Raw genomic sequence first — 20,701 nt, forward strand, 5'->3', positions numbered from 1 at the left:
GTGGCAACGTGAGGGTGATGACAAGTTTCATTTGAAGACCTGTCCTCTTTTTTTTGTTTAGGGGGGCTGGACTCATGGCATATGGAGGTTCCCAGGCTAGGGGTCGAATTGGAGCTGTACCCGCCAGCCTACACCACAGCCACAGCCACAGCCACACCAGATCCTTAACCCACTGAACGAGGCCAGGGATTGAACCCTAAACCTCATGTTACAAGTCAGATTCATTTCCACAGCTCCACAATAGGAACTCTGAAGACCTGTCCTCTTTCATAAAATGCATCACTCTTGATGGAGCATCTCTGGAGAGCAAAGTAAAACAAGCCTTGGTAAGAGATATTGAAGCTGAAAATAGCTTCTTTTTTTTCTCTTTTTTTCTTTTCAGGGTCATACCCGCTTTATATGGAAGTTCCCAGGCTAGGGGTCAAATCAGAGCTACCGCTGCCGGCCTACCCCACAGCCACAAGGGATCCCAGCCACGTCTGCGACCTACACCCCAGCTCACGGCAATGCCGGATCCTTAACCCACTGAGCAGGGCCAGGGATCAAACCCGCGTCTTCATGGATGCTAGTCAGACTCATTACTGCTGAGCCACAAAGGGAACTTCTTGAAAATAGCTCTTTACAATGTGTCTAAACATAAGCAAATTTTAAAGCTTATTTTTAAACAATTGTTAAATCTCTGAGGATGAAACAAAATTTAGAATATCGTTTGTGGCACTCCTTTCAGTGTAATTAGAATGTTTTCTGGGGCTACTCAGTATTTCGAGATGCTTTATATGAAACAAAAACTTACAGATCAAACTTTAACATAATTTATTTCAGATTCTGCATGTGTTATTCTAGGTTGTTGAAACCTAATAATCTAGTCATATGAAATATTTATTTCAATTATAGTCAATTCTCATTTTATCTCTGGAAATGCTTTATATTTTCTTTTCTTTCTTTTTTTTTTTTTGGTCTTTTTGTCCTTTTTAGGGCCACACCCATGGCATATGGAAGTTCCCAGGCTAGGGGTCTAATCTGAACTACAGCTGCCAGCCTACACCACAGCCATAGCAACTCAAGATCCGAGCTGTCTTCGACCTACACCACAGCTCACGGCAACACCAGATCCTTAACCCAATGAGCAAGGCCAGGAATCGAAACTGCAACCTCATGGTTCTTGGTCGGATTTGTTTCCGCTGTGCCATGACGGGAACTCCCTATATTTTCTTTTCTTTTTTTCTTTCTTTTTTTTTTTTTTCTTTTGTCTTTTTAGAACTGCCCCCATGGCATATGGGGGTTCCCAGGCTAGGGATCTAATCGGAGCTATAGCTGCTAGCCTACACCACAGCCACAGCAACACCATATCCTTAACCCACTGAGCAAGGCCATGGATCAAACCCACAACCTTATGGTTCCTAGTTGGATTCGTTTCCACTGTGCCATGACAGGAACTCCTGAAAATGCTTTATGTTTACTCCTTCCCATTTTTAAAATCATATGTGCCAGGAAAATTTAAAAATCCACACATACACACATTTATCAAAGGAATGCCGTACACCTTATTATAATCTTTGCTTAACAAATAACTTATATTTTTTAGTCATGTAACATCGCATTATTGAAAATTAAAGAGAAACCAAGATGATTATTATTATTTTTTAATTTTTTTATTTTTCAAAGGGCCGCACATGTAGCATATGGAGTTTCTCAGGCTAGGGGTCGAATTGAAGCTGCAGCTGCCAGCCTACAGCACAGCCACAGCAACATGGGATCCAAGCCTCGTCTGTGACCTACACCACAGCTCACGGCAACGCTGGATCCTTAACCCACTGAGCAAGCCAGGGATCAAATGCGCAACCTCATGGTTCCTAGTCAGATTTGTTAACCACTAAGCCACGACGGGAACTCCTGAACAATCTTTTGATGTGTTGTGGCAAAGCCTTTGGGGTTTATTTCCTAGCAACTGAGAAAGTAAGTGACTTTTGCCAACAGAAAGTTTTTTAACAAATCCTTTTGAACATTCTAATGTTTTCTAGTTCTTTGAAATCACATGGAAGAGAGACTTAATCCAAATTACCACTAATAACAAATTTACTGGTGGATCACTATGTAATTTGGGGCATATGGCACAGTAGGATATAAAGAATTGAGTAGCATTTTAATTACTAAATTCTTTCCCATTTACATGAACAAGAGTTCTCAGCCCAAACATATATAAATAATAAGAATAGAGTTAAAGGGAGTTCCCATTGTGGTGCAGTGGGAAACGAATCCAACTAGGAACCATAAGGTTGTGGGTTGTATCCGTGAGGATTCGGTCTCAATCCCTGGCCTTGCTCAGTGGGTTAAGGATTTGGAGTTTCCGTGAATTGAGGTGTAGGTCACAGACGTGGCTCGAATCTGGCATGCCTGGGAACTTCCATATGCCTTCAAGTGCCTCCCTAAAAACAAGCAAAAAAAAAAAAAAAAAAGAATAGAATTGAAGGTGAACCCCGCCTCATTCCAACCATGTCATCTTCATCCATGGACAAATGAAATGTGGGGAAATATGTCTATCAGCTCATTACAAAATGCATTCACAATAAAAGTTTGCTTTGCTTTTTAATTCCTAAAAATTAATTTATCACACATTAATTTTTATTTATCATAATATAATATATCCTTTTGACCAAGTGTATACTCATAATATATTGGTAATAACTCAATCTAGAAAACATGTTTAACACATAGCACCTTAAAGACAGAAAATAAAACACATTGTAAAACTCTGATTTATATAATTTTTATAAACTCTGATTTATAAAATTTTTGCAGAGATGTTTGGGAGGTTGATCAATAAAATATGTTCAAGAACAAAAATACATGACATTTAGGATAAAAGTGTGTGGGATGGGAATGCGAATTCAAGAAAAAAAAATTTTAACCCTACAACATACTCACTACCAAAAATTTATTTTCCAACCATAGAGATGGTCCCCTTTATCCATTTTGCTCTCCCCAGCCCCCATCCCTTCCCCTCTCATAACCATTACTCTGTATTTACATGTTTGTTTTTGTTTGGTTTCATTTGCTCATTTATCTTGTTTTTGTTTATTAGCTTTCTATATTCCACATATGAGTGAAATCATACAGTATTTGTCTTTCTCCCTCTGACTTGCTTCACTTAGCATAATACCCTCAGGGTTTACCCATGTTGTCACAAATGGCAAGATTTCATCTTTTTTTTTTTATGGCCGAGTAGAATCCCCTTATATAAGTATATGTATGCGAATCACACCTTCTTTCTCTATTCATCCATGGATGAACCCTTAGGTTGCTTCCATATCTTGGCTATTGCAAATAATGCTGCAATGATCATGGGAGTGCAGATATTTTTGCAGATTAGTGTTTTTGTTTCCTGAATAAACACCTGGAAGTGTGACAGCTGGATCACATGGTAGTTTTAGCCTTAATTTGTTAAGGAATCTCTATACTATTCTCCACAGTGGCTGCATCCATTTACATTCTCACCAGCAATGCATGAGGGTTCCTTTTTCTCCACATCTTCGCCAACACTTATTATCTCTTGTCTTTTTGATAATGACCATTCTGACAGGTGTGAGGTGATATCTCATTGAGGTTTAATTGGTTGTTTGGTTGTCGAGTTGTATGAGTTCTTTATATATTTTGGATATTAATCCCTTAAGGGGAGAAGAATTTTCAGTGATAAAGATGAACCTGTGTACCTAAATTCCAAATGGATGTTAGATATCAAGCTATCAAGCTAGATTTCCCTAGTAGATAGTGAAATGTCAAGACTTTCAATGTGCAGACATATGGATCCTTTGCAGCTATTTAAACTTACAATGAAATTTAGATGCCAACTTAGAAACGTGTCACAGAATACATGGTTTTGCAAAATGTTTTGGAGGACACGGGGAGGAAAACATGTTTGAAGTTTCCTGCACCAATAGATTATAAATTTTCTGAGGGATATGTGACCATCTGATACATGCACAGAATGGGGAAGCCAGAAGCAATCTGTGTATTAAAAATAATGCTACTGATAATTGTATCCTATGCTTAGAATTCTAAGTACTTTAGTCCTCAAACAAGGACTCCAAGAGGGAGGAACTGTTAAGGTCTCTATTTCACAGATGGCAAATCTGAGGCACAAAGGGGGTTAAATAGCTTACTAAGACCACACAGCTCTGAGGCCAGAAAGGAGACCTGAAGCGGAGGCCAACACTCTTAACCAATGGGTTGATTGCCTATTTAATTGCTCTTCTTTTTTAAATCAAAAATTAGTATCTTGTGAAGAGGCATTCCAACAGGCTGATTTCTTCCATACACTGATGGCTGTCAGCTGGATGGAGACTATTGAGAGGGTCAGTGCTGGGGAGAAAAGAGGGGGATGAGTTTGCTATGCCTTAAGAAGTCCTTCTTGGCGAATATCTAGCCGAATAACTTCTTAAGCCTTGACTGTTAGCCTATGTTCTTTGAATGTGACGCCATTTCAGGGACACTGCACCTCTTCACCTTTCACACAGATTGCCTAGACATTTTGTTCAACTCAGAAATCGCTTTCAACATCCATAAAGGGAGAGTGGCCCCGCCCCCTAACCTAGTCTATCATTTCATGTATCATATAGATGCCAGAATTGTTAGTGGAGACTGACAGTGTCAAGACTTTCTATTACAATATCTTAATGAGGAGGAAACAGACTAATTTCCTGCTGTGCATTAGGGAAATATTTTTAGTGCTTCAAAATTAAAATGCCTGAATTAATCTGGGTGTGTGTGTGCGTGGTATCCATCTCTTCAGTTCAGCAAGATGCAGAATCTTGAGCACCTGTTAGGGCAGTTTCCAAAGGTTGAAAGAATGCTTGCCATCTTTCTGATGTCTTGATGGACGTAACAAACAATGAACTTTACAAACTGGGCGCAAGATAAGGACTTTTGAGACAAGATTTAGCACCATCGCAAGTTAGAATTCATCAGAAAATAGACACACAGATGATTCCTGAGACCAAGAAGTACTCTCAGACGAGCAGCTTAATTCCAGAGACCAAATTAGAACTTAAATGTTGGTGCAAAAGTGTATGTCAGCTTCGCGGTTTCAAATGCCATTCCAGTTCTTGAAGCAGTAAAGTTTTTCTCAGTTTGATTTTTGCCATATTTTAAAGATTTTCACAATTGTCTTAGTTTCTTGACAGTTGAGGTCATTGTCTTAGGTTGTTAACAACAACCTAATAACTGCGATTTTAAAGCTTTTTCAAGTTAAATATTCATAAGGCTCACATCTCACAAGTTAGTACATCACTGCCCCACCCGCCCGCACTAGCCCTTAGTGTGTGACTTCGTCCGTAAGGGATTTGGTTCCTATCGGGCTTCCGTAGCGTCCCTCTCAACTTCCGCTCCTGACGGCCCGCCCCGGCAGTGCACTTCCGGCAGCAGCGGCTCGAGCGGCCAAAGCAAGATGGTGAGTGACTAAGGGTTTCGACTGGTGGTGGCGGTGTGACAGGATCAGGGCGACTCGAGGCGAGAGAACTAGGCGGCTGGTGGAGGCACTCGGTTAGCCCGTTCCCCTGCCCGCCGGTCCGGCCTCCGCGGGGGCTGAGGCTCCTGGAGGCAGTGTTCAGGTCCACCACGGGCCGGGGCCAACGAGCGGGCCTTTCCCCGGGGTCCTGGGGCCGGGGTTCCGCCCGGAGTGTCCGCCAGACGGCCCACAGGGGCGGCGGAGAGGGTCGGGTCGGGTCCCGCGGCTTTGCCCCTCCACGGGCTGGGGCTCTGCTGACTAGTACGGGTAGTGTCAGCGGGAGCCTCTTGAAGTGATTGGGGCCAGTGCTCTCGGAGCCGCCCGGGTGGAGGGATGTGCGACTAGAGCGAAGGAGGGATTCGCGTCAGCTGAAGAGTGGGAGCGCAGTCGTGGGAGAAACCCGGAGTGGGGGCATTTGAGGGAGGCCTTACGACGCTTTTCTAACAGGTGGAGCTCGGCGGGAAAGGCCCCTTAGTGCATTAGTAATAATAAAAACAGCTAGCATTTTTGTTAGTTCACGAATTGATGCTGGTGATACAGGGAATGAGCATAACTGACCCAGTCTCTGCCTCATGGAGCTTGCATTCTAGAGAAGGCAGACAAAAAATAGAGGAATAAATGTGTGATAGGATGTGGGGGCGGGATAGAGCCAGATGGGCGGTCGTTGCTTGTGGCTGTTATGTAGAAGGGGTAGAATGGGGAGAGCTGGCTGTTTTCCATGGGGTATCAGCGAGTCCCAGTGAGGATGTGAGATTTGAGCGGAGATCTAAATAAAATGAGGGAGTAGCCTATGCAGATATCTGAGGGGAACTGATCCAGGCAGAAGGAACAGCGAGTGCAAAGGGCCTGACTGAGATGGGAATATGTTTAGCCTGTATGGTCAACAGTAAGAAGTCCTGACCACATAGTCTTGTAGGTCTTAGAAGGATTTGGGGAGGTAACAATATTCTAAGTATGATAATTACGTGGCAGGTACTTTTCCAGCATTTGCTCATTATTCTTCTCAACAGTCCCTTAAGGTAATTGTTATTATTGTCCTCAGTTTACCATGGAGGAAACTTTGAGTAGGAAGCCATCCTAGAACACAAACCCTGTAGGTCTTTGCTGTGATGTACTGAATATCCATGCAGTAGAAAAGCACAGATATTGGAGTTCCCGTCGTGGCTCAGCAGTAGAAAACCCCACTTTATCTAGGAGGACGCGGGTTCTATCCCTGGCCTCACTTGGTGGGTTGAGGATGCGGTGTTGCTGTGAACTGTGGTATAGGTCACAGATGTGGCTTGGATCGAGTGTGGCTGTGGCCGGTAGCTACAGCTCCGATTCAACCCCTAGCCTGGGAACTTACATAAGCTGCAAGTGTGGCCCTAAAAAGACTGGGGGGGAAAAAAAGAAGAAAGAAAAACACAGGTATTGGTGTCTGGTGGGCTTGGGTGTGATTCCTGGCTACCTCTCTGATCAGCTTTGTAACAGTAGGCAAGTCACTTAACCTCTCTGAGCCTTAGTTTCCTTATCTGTAAACAAGGGGTAATGATAGTATTGACTTCATAGCGTCTGTAAGGATAAAACAGTCTGTTTAGCGCACTGCATATAGTGCCTGCTTGTTATTATTTGAGGCTGAGAAACATGTACAATGCCCTAGACATAAAGAATTTTGGGACCCGCTCAGGAAGACATCCTCTGGTGGGGCCAGACTTGGGGGATCATAGGAAAGATAGATGAACCTGGGAAAGGTTAGTTGTAGCCAGTTTGACCAGAGCCAGGCATACCAAGCTTAAGAGTTTGGACATTACACTGTAAATGCTAGGGAGCAATTGAAGGTTCTTGAGATTTATAGGATTGGCTCTTTGTTTTAGAAGGTGGTAGCTGGACTGGTGAGGGAAGAAACTAGACCTGAAAATCTGTTGGGAGACCAGAGCCCAGATAAGATATAATGACCTAGATGGGGATAGAGGAGAGCGAAGAACCGAAGCAGAATGGATTTGTTTCAGAGCCAGTTTTTCTAACCGAAGTCCTGACCCTAACATCTCTTATTCACCAACCATATTATATTGGTTAGTAGGTACTGTGAATCACACAAATGTGAAGTGTTGTATGCGCGCTACCTAATTTGCAGCAACAGATAATATTACCACAGATAGAAGGTAATATTATCCCCACTTTCCAGTTAAGGACACTAAGACCCAGGGAGGTGACCTGACTAACCTGAGGTCACAGAGCCTCTTAGTTAGTAATGGAGTCAGAATTGATACCTGGATCTAACTCCATAGCTCGTGTTCTTCGGCTTGTTGAGGTTCCTCATCTAGAAGGTAGGAATAATGAACCCTACCTTGAAGAATTGTCTGGAATTAATGTGATAGTGAAGGAAAATGTCTAGTAGAGACTTAGGCACATAGTAAGTACACCACAAATACTAGTTGCTCCAGCCAACAGCACGTTTTCCTAGGGGTATAAATAATTGTTAAAGGCCTACTCTTAGGACAGCTTATTGCAGTAAAACTAATTTTATTTCCCAAAATTTCTCAGCGCTCTTAATTACCTTCTTCAAAATAAAGCACAACGTTTTAAGAATTCTGCATGCGGGGAAATATATTTGACTTTAATTCTTTAAGGTAGCCATGATAGGGTTGTTTTGTCTGCATAATGAGGCTGACGGTGTATTGATTTAGAGCTGCCTACAGGGAGTGATTTGAGGGGACTGAAAGGGCCTCTGTAATCAAGTAAGTTTACTATTACTGTTTAAGATGCCATCATTTCTGGACTTCCCACTGTGGTGCAGTGGGTTAAGAATCCAGTTGCAGTGGCTCAGGTCACTGTAGAGGTGCAGTTTCAATCCCAGCCCAGAACAGTGGGTTAAAGGATACAGAGTTGCCACAGCTGTGGCTTGGATTCAATCCCTGGCTCAGGAATTTCCATATGCCTCAAGTGTAGCTGTTAAAAAAAAAAAAAAATTTTAAATGCCATCATTTCTGAGACATTGCTCTGTGTAAAACATTGTCTTGTAACTGAAGGGACTGTTTTAATATCAGAAATCACATCGAGCTTCTTAATACAGTAAACTCTTGATAGCTTAAGGTGATTCAGCTTTTCAGATTACGAAGAAAAACCTGCCCAAGCACTCCAGGCTTCAGGGATGGGAGGTAGTTAAGCTGCCATTGAAAGGACTGGATCTTGAGGAGTAAATCAAATCTTTTAAGGAGTAAATAAATAATAAATGATTGTTGAACAGTAAAATGGTTTAGCTTTCATGGCTGAATTTCATGAAATATACTCTTGGTGGCCTCAGGTAGCTTTATATTAGCGTCAAGTTCTGTACCTTCCCCTTAAGAAGATGTCATCTTAGAATCTTAGCCTCATTATGACATATTAGTTATATCTTTTTTTGTGTGTGTCGTTTTAGGGCTCCACCTGCGGCACATGGAGATTCCCAGGCTAGGAGTGGAATCAGAGCTATAGCTGTTAGCCTACGCCACAGCCACACGGGATCCTTAACCCACTGAGCAAGGCCAGGGATCAAACCTGTGTCCTCATGGATGCTAGTCAGATTTGTTTCCACTGAGCCACGATGGAAACTCCAGTTATATCTATTTCTTAATAGAGTTGTCCTTGATTTAAGATGCACTCTATTGCAGGGTGCACCATTGATCTGCTAATAGCTTTTCAGGGAGAAGAAACTGCCACACTTAATATACATTTTGATTGCAAGGTATATATTGAGTTCAGAAATGTTTAGAAGAGGGAGAAATGTTGGTGTATTAGAATCACAGGAAAATAAGGGTGATCATATTCTGAATTTATACCTCCTTTAATTTTTTTTTTTTTTTTTTTTTAGGGTCAAAGTCAGAGTGGTGGTCATGGCCCTGGAGGTGGCAAGAAGGATGACAAGGTAAATAAATAAGAAGATATGTCTGTGGTGTAAGTTATGGAAAATGTCAGATCTCAGCTGAGAAGTTCTTTGGAGATTCATGAATTTCAAAATGCAAAGTAAATGATCTGAATTTATTTAACCACCCTGGCCTACAGATACAATACCCTTTTCATGTTTTACAGAAGATTGTTGACCATCAAGTAGGCTTTTGTGAATTAATGATTTTTAAACATGTAAAATAACATTACAGAATATTAAAATAAATTACCTGTAATTTTGTTTTGATTTTAGTGTTTAATATCCTTACGCAAAGAATTGTGTTAAATTATTTCAAGTCAGACTTTTGGCATATAACTTTGAATTCTGACCTCTGTTCCCTATTGAATAATCTATCAATGTGTATTATAAAAAGATCAGTTACATTCACATATTAAAACTGCAGGAATGTAAAAACATATTTTTTGTTTTTTTAAGGACAGTTTTAAATAGCATCCTAAAAGATAAGGAATATCACCTGGAAATAGATTATGGTCCTACAGAAATAAGTTTGTATTTTAATATGATTTCTGTGTGATTTTTTCCCCCCCTGCTGTTCTATAAACTCAAGGATAAGAAAAAGAAATACGAACCCCCTGTACCAACTAGAGTGGGGAAGAAGAAGAAGAAAACAAAGGGACCAGATGCTGCCAGCAAACTGCCCCTGGGTAATGAATGCCATGGTTCCAATTCCTAGGTGACTTGTCCCTGTGTGTGTAGTTTAGGGGTCTGAATGTGGAGACAGGAAATGGATGGTTGAGGTGCTAGGTCTGTGACTTTGTGGCATTCCACTAGCTTGGATTAAAAGCTATATTTTGGTTTTAACAGTATACACACAGTACACGACTGTGTCTCACTTTAAGACACTCTATTAACTTCCTTTAAATAAACAGTTCCTCTAATACATTAGAGTACAGCTTTAGATTTAAAAACTTACGGTGAGTTTGATTAACTTAGAAACCCGCTTCTTTCATGAAGAAATGGAATGCCCCTGTATTGGAATGCACATCATACAATGCCTGCACATAATATTTTCCAGTGGCTTCCTACTACACATAGAATAAAACTCAAACTAGGTGACCTGACCCAGCCACCTGTCCATCCTCAGCCGCTGGCACTCCCCTTGCTTATCATTCATACTGCTTTGCCTCGTGTTCTTTGAATCTTCTCTGCATCAGGGCCTTTGCTTCCCTTTGCCTAAAAATGTTCTTTCCCTAGTCCTTCCCATGGCTGCCTGCTTCTCATCCCTTCAGGCTTCAGCTTAAATACCTCTACCACCTTCATCTACCATCTAAGCAAGTCTCTTCTAGCTTAGATGCAGTTAACTATTTGTTTAAATATTGCTTGATTAATAATAACCAATAAAAATGTGCCATTAACCTACCATAGTGAATCAGTGTGGTACTGATAAAAGAATAGATCATCAGATCACCAGAAGAGCATACCGAGGTCAAAAACAGAGTCAAGTTACCGATAATTAACACAATGTAAAGGTGCCATTTCCATTTTTGTGGTAAGAGGATGAGTTATTTAATATAAATGGCTGGTATCTTTTATTATTGAGAGAAAATGAAATTGTACCTCTTGCTTTTTGCTGGATAGATTTGATATATATATACATATATATATGCAAATAAGTAAATAAAGGAAAATTCAGGAATATATTTAACCTTAAGGGAGGAGAGACCTCTTGAAGAAGCAAATAAACCCAGAAGCCACAAAAGTTTGACAAATTTGTCTGTGTAAATGTTAAAGTTCCTATGTAGCATGAGACTTCAAGACAAAAGAAATACCATACAAGTGTGGAAAAAAAGCTTGCACATATGTGAATATCACTAACTCTTTACAATCTTCCTGTAAATGGATGCGTGTGTTCCAGCAAGGTGCAACAACCTATACTCACTGAATAGCATGTGCAGCTATTTTATTAGCACTTGTGGGGAATCATAAACCCAAGCAAACTATCTTTTTGGTCAGTGAGTTTTTTTTCACTTTATAGACAACATGTCATTTGTATTATCTGGTCACAGACCTCATCCCTATTTTTACATATTTGCCAAAATCCCTTTCCCCTTTGCATTTAGGTACCTGCTTACTTAGGGTCACCAAACTCTGAATTTTTCAGAGTCCAACTAAAATGAGCTTACTTGAAATCTTTTTTTTTTTTTTTTTGTCTTAATGATGAACTGAATTAATTGCAAATGTCAAGCTCCAAGTATAATAAAACTTTATTTATTAATTACAGTGACACCTCACACTCAGTGCCGGTTAAAATTACTGAAGTTAGAGAGAATTAAAGACTATCTTCTCATGGAAGAAGAATTCATTAGAAATCAAGAACAAATGAAGCCTTTAGAAGAAAAGCAAGAGGTAAATTGAGAAATTACTATTACTTTGATTTTTACAAACTGAATTCTATTTAAAACTTAAAACTGTCAATGAATAAATGAAATTCAAGTAATTGAACCATGCTGGCTTTAATGAATCATTATTTAGCTGCCTTTTTTCTTTTGGCCACTTGCAGCATATGAAGCTCCCAGGCCAAGCCACTGTCTAGACCTAAGCCATAGCTGAGGCAACACCAGATCCTTAACCCACTGTGCCGGACTGGGGATCGAACCCATGACCCAGCAGTCTGAAGATAATGCTGATCCCATTGTGCCACAACGGGAGCTCCTTAGCTGCCTTTTAAAAGCACCAAACTATTTTTGTAAATCTAGTGAACTGTCGGCATCATGGGCTTTTCGGTCTGACCTGCTTTTGCTTCTCTGCATACTCTTACATAGGAGGAGAGATCGAAGGTGGATGATCTGAGGGGGACCCCAATGTCAGTGGGAACCTTGGAGGAGATCATTGATGACAATCATGCCATCGTGTCCACGTCTGTGGGCTCGGAACACTACGTCAGCATCCTTTCATTTGTAGACAAGGATCTGCTGGAACCGGGCTGCTCTGTCCTGCTCAACCATAAGGTAAGCTGACAGTCTGAGAAAAAGAAAGCCCATCGGCATGCTTTCTCCCTTCCTCCTAGGTCTGTCCCCTGTCCTGTGGAAGTAGACGGGCAGAGCACCCCCAGGGGAAGAGCAAAGTCCGTGATTGGCACTATGTGTCTGTAAAGGGGCTGCGTGGCCCGCACGTTCCTGTGTTAAAGCCGTCTTTCCTGCTAGGTGCATGCCGTGATAGGGGTGCTCATGGATGACACAGATCCCTTGGTCACAGTGATGAAGGTGGAGAAGGCCCCCCAGGAGACCTATGCTGATATTGGGGGGCTGGACAACCAGATCCAGGAGATCAAGGTATGTCTGGGAACCCGCTCTGGGTTTTAGATCTTGGTTTCTTACTGCTGTCTCATTTAGGGTGCTTGGAGTTGTTTTGCATGTTTGTCTGTATTGATCACACTGGTGACTGATTCCAAGCTTGTCAGTTGTAGTGTTTTGTGTTGTTTATACCGATTTAAGCAGTAGAATAAGTAGATGCTAATTCTTGCAGCAGCTGTGGCTTAAAACACTTTGTATGTAGTGTTTAACAATCGTCTGTGTGAGTATGTTGGCAATTGCGTTGACTTCAGCTGTGGCGATCCAGAAACCTCCAGCGATGTCTGGGGGTGGGGTGTGGCACTCAGTTCCACCGTGGTGGGGTCATGAACACAATCCCAGCCCTCTGCAGCTTCCTTCATCTGCAGGGACGTCATTCGGAGTGGTCACAGCTCTGCACTGCTGACCTCTCAGCCAACTGGGAAATGGCCATCATGTCCCTCGGTCATAGCAACAGAAAATCCTGTCAACTCTTGCCTGTAGTTCAATTGAACAGGGTGGATTTTGCTCAGGAAAGGCTTAAATGTTGCTCAAGGCTGACTTTTACTGGAAAATGAAAGGGAAATTGTGTTCTGCTAGGGAGAGGGGATGGGAGCTGGGAGCTCAGGCAGGCCAAGGTCTTCTTCAGTACGTTCTTGCTGGTGGTAAACGTCAGACATTGTCTCTAACAGGAATAACTGAAATCTTAGCTTATTTTCGTCAAAAGTGAGAGATACTCATGATGCCAGCTAATGAGTCAGAAAATTTCAATAAGAAAGCCTTTCGTTTTTACCAAGTGTGTTTTCTGTAGGAGTCTGTGGAGCTTCCTCTCACTCATCCTGAGTATTATGAAGAGATGGGTATAAAGCCCCCGAAGGGGGTCATTCTCTACGGCCCACCCGGCACAGGTAGGTGTGCTCTGCGTTGGTCACTCTGCAGGCACTCGGCCCACCTCTTGAGCAGCAGCACTAGCTAGTTATCATTACTTACTGTCGAGGCAGGATGCCGAGGCTCTAAGCAACATTACAGACATTTTTGAATAAGCAGCTCCTCTGGAAACATACCTATTACATAAAAGTGTATTTACATAGTAGATGCACTAAGAAATTGCTCTTGGAAGTTGTAAACTTCACAGTTACTGTGTTAAAAACGGTAGTAAGGATTACAACAGAAAATGAACACCAGTGGGCAGCCCCTCCTCCCCAAATGCCTGCTCAATATGAATGCATTTCCAGTTCCCCAGCACTTCTCTCATATTCACATGCTATTGATATGTTTTAAAACATAATACTTTCAAGTATTTTCAAGAGTAATGTGAGTCTATTGAAAATAGATTGTAAGATAAAAATAAAGCAGAATGCTTAACTTGGCTCTACATTGGAATCACCTTGAGAACTTAAAAAAAATATTGATGCTTACACCCATCCCTGAAGATTCTATTTATTCACCTGGAATGTGGCCAAGCATTCAAGCTATGGTGGAGATTTAAAAGTTATCCCGTGCTGTTCAGATTAGTTTCATTCTCCTGGTCCATTGCTAATGAATATAATATTGGATAAGTGGATAAAGATAAAATGCATATCCATATTTGGTTCATTACACAATAAGCTGACCTTAGTAAGTTGCATAGGCCAGGGCTTAGCGGTTCATAGCGCTGAAAATTGCAAAGGAAGACGTCATTTGATTGAGTGCCATGTTCCCAAGAGGACCTTGTGCTGAGGGTTGCCTGTGCTGGAGGGACTGGGAGACCCTGTACGCTGAGGTACAGGGAACTATGTTTCAGAGAAGCTAGAGACCATCAGAAGTCTCCAGTAGCTCTGGCAGTTGAACTGGTACCAGGGCTGGAGAAGGAACACTGGCCTCGTGACCCGCAGCCATGCCTTCTTTGAGGCACATGTACTGCCAAGGCCTTGGGTGAAGGCCAGGCCCACAGTCTGGAGGGGGAAGAGGCTGGTTCAGGGACCCTCTCACCTAAACTTGTTTGTTTCTGGACTGTAAGATCCCGCCCACTCAGAACATCCCTTTTGCCTTCTGCCTGCCATCCTTAACTGGTGCGCTCAGGGAGTAAGTAGTCCAGCCTTCTGGTGAGCATTTCAACCCGTCACTCTGGCCCCCTGACTGAAAGGACATCATTGCCCCATCTTGTTGCAAAGCTTAGCTCCCGGTCCTCCTCCTCACTTCCGTGTCCCTCACCAGCCAGCCTCCTCCCCCTGCAGGCCTAAGGTTGGTCCTCTACCAGCTCTGCTTCCAGCTGCCTCTCTGGAGGTGACTTCCCAGCTCTTGGCCTCCATCATTGCCATCAAAGGGGCCAGGACCTTCCAGCTCTAAAGTCAAGCTGGGTGCTGACTTGTTCTTGACTCTAAAGACTGTCAGGGAACAGAGCAGGGTTGGAAATGTCAGGTCTTCCCTGAGATCAGTGCAGGCCTTCCCGTTAGGGCACACCAGGTAGGAAAGGCTCTTGAGCCTCCTGCAGTAGCTGCTGTGGGCTTCATCAGGAGCTGGCCCTTGCTTGCTGGCTGAGCCCTGAGCAAACGCAGCAAATCTCCCAGTGGCCCCAGAGCACTGCAGGTCAAACCGAGGGTGCCCAGACCTTTTTTATCACTGAAGTTTGGTGGGAGTTGAGTTTGGTTCTCTAACCTTGGTTGCATGGGCAAGTTAATATGATACGCAACTTTGTATAACCCAGTAAAAAGTATTTTCTGAATTATGATAAATTTAGGAAGATAACTTACAAATAATCAGTGTGTTTTTTAGGTTTTTCTAAATGTCCTTTTATCTGCTTGGAGAATATAATGCTTTTCCTACAGGGATCCACCCACTCGTGATATCTTTTTAAGGTGGTAGTGAAGAGTTTTAGCATTTGAGTTTTTCTTTTTCAATCTAAAATAGGTAAAACCTTACTAGCCAAAGCAGTAGCAAACCAAACCTCGGCCACTTTCTTGAGAGTCGTCGGCTCTGAGCTTATTCAGAAGTACCTCGGTGACGGGCCCAAACTCGTTCGGGAACTGTTCCGAGTTGCTGAAGAACATGCACCGTCCATCGTGTTTATTGATGAAATCGATGCTATTGGGACGAAAAGGTAGACTTTCCCTTCCCGCCCTTCCATCGTTTAGAGGTCAAGACCAGGTAGTCCTTGTCTGAGGATGACGCTCGGTGTGCAGCCTGTGTGTCGTCTGCCAGTCCCTACAGTACTGCTCGCGGACGCGAGGCACCCTCCATACTCTGGAGACGCAGCCGTGAGGATGAGTCCCTGCCCTTAAGGGGCTCAGATGTGGAGATTGAATAAATGATATTTCAGGCTTGAAACTGCTACAAAGAAAGTGCAGCCTGGGCTTTGGGAGGCTGCGACGTACAGGGAGACAAAGCCGAATGGTTTAATTCCTCTTTAACCGATCAGTTGCATCTTCACTTCTGCTTCTGTTCTTTTCCAAAGGTACGACTCAAATTCTGGGGGTGAGAGAGAAATTCAGCGAACAATGTTGGAACTGCTGAACCAGTTGGATGGATTTGATTCAAGGGGAGACGTGAAAGTCATCATGGCCACAAACCGAATAGAGACTTTGGACCCAGCACTTATCAGACCAGGTCACGTTTGTTTTTGTTTCATTGGGGAGAATGAATGTGCTTCTATGTTATTTGTATTTTTTAAGAGCACTTTGAGGGAAGGGAATATAAATGGTGCATATAAAGGCAGATACCACCTTGAAACAGAATAACTTACCAAAACTATGTCCCCTGAGATAATAGTTAAGTAAGAATGTGATGTAGTCTGGGTAGCTTGGTCCTGTTTAGCCTTGAGAATTTTTTTAAGAAACAGTTTATGATAGCTGAGGTCTATTAGTTAGTTTAGTTGGTACCAGCAGAAGCAGTAGCTAACTTGCTTACTCTTTCGTGATGTTTTTAATGTGGAAGACCTGTCCTTTTCCACTAACTATGCCATTTTAGGAATCGCTCCTTTATGTCCTTCTGAAGGTACCAGAGCAGAGGGATTTTTTTGTGTGTGTGTTTTTTTTTAATGGAATGAATTCAAATGTTGATGTTTACCATATTTACAAGGTGAGTGTTGGCTTAAGATTTGGGCCTCCCACAGAACACTGTGTGACTGGAACCACACGTGTGTGGGGATGGAGGCCTCCGCCTGCGCAGGGGCAGAGCCCAGGGCAACACTGAAACCCTTTTCTACCCACAGGCCGCATCGACAGGAAGATCGAGTTTCCCCTGCCCGACGAGAAGACGAAGAAGCGCATCTTTCAGATCCACACGAGCAGGATGACACTGGCCGACGATGTCACCCTGGACGACTTGATCATGGCCAAAGATGACCTCTCCGGTGCCGACATCAAGGTGAGCCCCTGGCCTGGAGTGTACCTCTCAGATTCCTCACGTGTGGGTATGAGTTTGGACATCTTTTCCCAAATGACCAGAACTTCAAGGAAAGCCTGGCAGCACTGAATCTGGGCATGGCCTGCCTTCTAAGCCACAGTTGGTACCTGTGCGGGCATCATTGGCATCTACAGAACTAGACTAGTTGAATAAAATCTTTTTAACATTCTGCACCTTTTTTTTTTTTGCTTTTTAGGGCTCCACCTGCGGTGTATGGAAGTTCCCAGGCTGGGGGTCAAATTGGAGCTACAGCTGCTGGCCACAGCCACGCGGGATCCCCAACCCACTGAACAAAGCCAGGGATTGAACCCATGTCCTCATGGATACCAGTCGGGTTTGTTTCCATTGCACCACAATGGGCAACTTCTGCATCAACTTTTTATTTAGAAAAATTTCAAGCCTTCAGGAAAGTTACAGTAGTAAACACCCATACACTCAGCACCTTCGTTTACCAGGTGTTACCATTTTACCTATTTGCTGTCTTTTCTGAACAACTTGAGATAAATATCCTAAAGGTCACAACCAAATAGGAACCTCACCGCCAGGGCTGTGGGTTTTGCTTTGGTTTTTAATGGCAGCTCACTGCACATGGAAGTTCTTGGGCTGGGGACTGAATCTGAGACACAGATACAGCAATGCTGGATCCTTTAATCGACTGTGCTGGGCCAGGGATGGAACCCACATCTCCACAGCGACCTGAGCCACTGCAGTTAGATTTTTAATCCACTTTGCCACAATGGGAACTCTGCCAGAATTGTATTTTTAATCACTTCATGTTGCTTGGGTTCTTGTTTTACTTTTGGTATGTAATCATTGAGAAAATAGTAAGAGTATATACTATACTGAAACTTGTAAATATTTAATCAGAACACATGCTCTCTTAAGGACTGCAGGTAAGTGAAATGAATATACACTCTATGTGGCCTCTGTAAGTTTCTGGATATAATTTTGTCTATTTCTTAGGAATATTATTACACCCTTTAGTGAGAGCAGAGCTGTGAGAACTTATGGACCTTGGAGGCCCTGCGGTGTACATTTACATAGTGGCCAGTCCTCTCTTCCTTAGTGAATTACTCCCAGTTTAAGCCACCTCAGGTCCTTTGAGAAAATAATCAGAATGCTTAAAACATTTTAAAAAATCTAATCTTTCCCAAGCAGTTTGAGAAATTTTTGTCTATTCTGGGTATCTATACCTTATTTCAAGATAGCTCTCCAAGGAGTTCCTGTTGTGTCCCAGTGGGTTAAGGATCCAGCGTTGCCGTGAGCCGTGGTATAGGTCGCAAACGTGACTCAGATCCTGCATTGCTGTGGCTGTGGTGTAGACTGGCAGTTACAGCTCCCTAGTTTGGGAATGCCGCAGTTGCGGCCCTTAAAAAAAAAAAAAAAAAAAAAATAGATCTCCAAATTGTTAGAAAAATATTTCACTTTCTGAACATACTATTCTTTCTTGCAGGCAATCTGTACAGAAGCTGGTCTGATGGCCTTGAGAGAACGTAGGATGAAAGTAACAAATGAAGACTTCAAAAAATCTAAAGAAAATGTTCTTTATAAAAAACAAGAAGGCACCCCTGAGGGGCTCTATCTGTAGTGGACCACAGCTGCCTTCCAGGAAATGGTGGGAGCGTCCTGGGCCCCAGAGGGGGAGGGGGGGAAGCTGCCAGCCCGGAGTCCATTCCCAGTTGTCTTTACTAGCAAACGTCTCGTGTACCTTGTGCCCGGCAGGCTGCCTTCACGTTGGTCATGTGCTCTCTTCCCAATAAAATGTGCTCTTTCTCAGTCGCTGCATCCTGCTTCTGGTGACCGCAAGGACTGCAGACTGCCATGCCTGCTGCCCGCACATCCCACTCCCAGAGCTGGCGGAAGTTACTTGTTCAGCAGCAGCTAATGGGAAAGACAGTCATAACCTGATCGCTGGCAGGTTGTGTTGTTTAAGGACTGAAGGCTGAGTTCACATGGCCGTGGGCTTCAGAAGGAAATCCAGCCTTCCCTTTGGAAGGCCTGCGGGGCATGTGGGTTCTCACACGGGGGGTGGGGTGGGGGGGTGGAAGAGGTATGGGTGTTGCCAAGCAGCTGAGGGTTCCTCCAAGATACCAAAAGGGCAGGGCTGAGGAGATACCAGCCCTCATACCCCTTGTTCCTGGGCTCAGACGCTCATCCCTCCCAAGAGCGTCCAGCCAGGGCTTCCCTTCCTCTGCCTCCTCTTTCCTTCCTGAGTGGTTGTTTCAAAGCCCATACGTGGGGCTGATCGAGGAAAACCTCCCCTGGGCTGGCCAACTTCCTTGGGTGCTGCTCTCCCCTTCTTTTTCGCAACCAGCGTCCATCCATTGCCAGTCAAAATGCCATTCCCCAACACCGGCTTGCCTGGGGAAGGTGCCAAAGCAATAAGCTTTCAGCAGTTGTAGAGAGCATGATTTAAAGGGGGGGGGGAGCCAAAGAAAGTGTCCACTCACAGGGTCTAAGATAAAGGAATTCCTCTCAGTCAGGTGTTACTCAGCCCACAGCGATCAGGAGCACGTGGCCGGTCCCGGCTTCCTGTCTAGGCCGGGCTCTGCACATCTCACAGGCAGGGCGGAGTGCGGAGGGAGGGAGGAGCTGCCTCCAGTCTCCACTTGGCGACGCTGGTGGCCAGTGCTCACAGTGCTGTCCACGCTGCAGCGCGCACCCAGGGCCCCTAACGGGGTCCTTGAAGAGCACAGATGCTGACTCAGCAGGGCTGGGGTGGAGCCTGAGACTCTGCAATTCGAAAATGATGCAGGCTGCTGGGTCCACAGTCGGGGTGTCACCGAGTAAAGCTTAGGGAAGAATGAGGCCTCTGGACACATCTGATACAGGTGAGAACACACAAGTTTTAAATGCCCCCCCCCCTGCTCTGATCTGAAGAAAAGGGCAGCCTGGAGGAGGAGGTCCCAGCACTGAGTGACCAGGATTCACTCACCTCCACTACCAGACCCGGAAGGCTTGGCAGGACCCCCAAGGATGCCAGCCGAGAGGTACACTCACCCTGGTGGGCTGATGCTAAAAGTGGACCAAAGGGAACTTTGCACGGCAACCACAACGCATTCAGTTGTCACTTGGCACGACTCTTGTCTGTGTACATATGTACACATATTCACATATATAATATGTAAGACAGTAGCCTCTGTGTCATTTGCACATGCAAAAAATGTGCCAGAGATAAGAAGCTGACAGCCCAGACACAAAATACCAAGAAGCTTCACAGGTGGAGGTCTCAACATGCTTCTGGTTCATCCGGAAGCTTCTGATTCCTTGGCAGGCGGGCGCTGAGGCCTCGGCTCGCTCCCCACTCCCCAGGTTCTAGTCCTCAAGCAGAAGCTCCAGTTCCTCCAGGGGCAGGCGCACCCGGAGCTCCTTCTCCGTCATCAGGTCCAGGATCTCCTGCATCTCATCAGGGAAGTGCTCCACGGCGTCCATGTACAACACCTGGGACGGGAAGGAGAGGCCCGTCAGCTCGCTGCCGCCCCTGCACTGCCCACACTCCCCTCCCCAGGGAGGACTCTGCGCTCAAGAGCAGAGGGAAGCTGAGGAACTCAGAGGCCTTCACTGGTTCTCAGAATTGGGGGGCAGCCACTGCAGTCACCATCAATCTGATTTCTAAACATC

The 20,701-nt window shown here is 44.0% G+C and overlaps 2 protein-coding genes across 4 annotated transcripts in view; one reads left to right on the plus strand and one right to left on the minus strand.

The window, feature by feature from the left end:
* PSMC1 (proteasome 26S subunit, ATPase 1) lies at positions 5,400–18,856 on the plus strand. Of its 2 annotated transcripts, none has more exons than NM_001244151.1 (11): positions 5,400–5,446; positions 9,333–9,386; positions 9,976–10,072; positions 11,650–11,774; positions 12,191–12,376; positions 12,572–12,700; positions 13,509–13,605; positions 15,587–15,776; positions 16,131–16,282; positions 16,887–17,041; positions 18,534–18,856. In NM_001244151.1, exons 1-11 carry the CDS (start codon positions 5,444–5,446, stop codon positions 18,666–18,668), a joined length of 1,323 nt encoding a protein of 440 aa, NP_001231080.1. In that variant the 5' UTR covers positions 5,400–5,443; the 3' UTR covers positions 18,669–18,856. The 2 variants fall into 2 exon arrangements, with proteins under 2 accessions (NP_001231080.1, XP_020953706.1); XM_021098047.1 differs by lacking the exon at positions 5,400–5,446 and adding an exon at positions 5,521–5,538.
* Positions 17,445–20,701, minus strand: part of NRDE2 (NRDE-2, necessary for RNA interference, domain containing) — a 50,684-nt gene continuing 47,427 nt past the window's right edge. For both annotated transcript variants that reach the window (XM_021099603.1, XM_021099604.1), the window contains one exon: positions 17,445–20,521. In XM_021099603.1, coding sequence (XP_020955262.1) covers positions 20,396–20,521 — 126 coding nt within the window. In that variant the 3' untranslated portion in view covers positions 17,445–20,395. The remainder of the gene's footprint in view (positions 20,522–20,701) is intronic.

This window comes from Sus scrofa, chromosome 7 (genome assembly GCF_000003025.6).
Source record: "Sus scrofa isolate TJ Tabasco breed Duroc chromosome 7, Sscrofa11.1, whole genome shotgun sequence".
Classification (NCBI taxonomy): Eukaryota; Metazoa; Chordata; class Mammalia; order Artiodactyla; family Suidae; genus Sus; species Sus scrofa.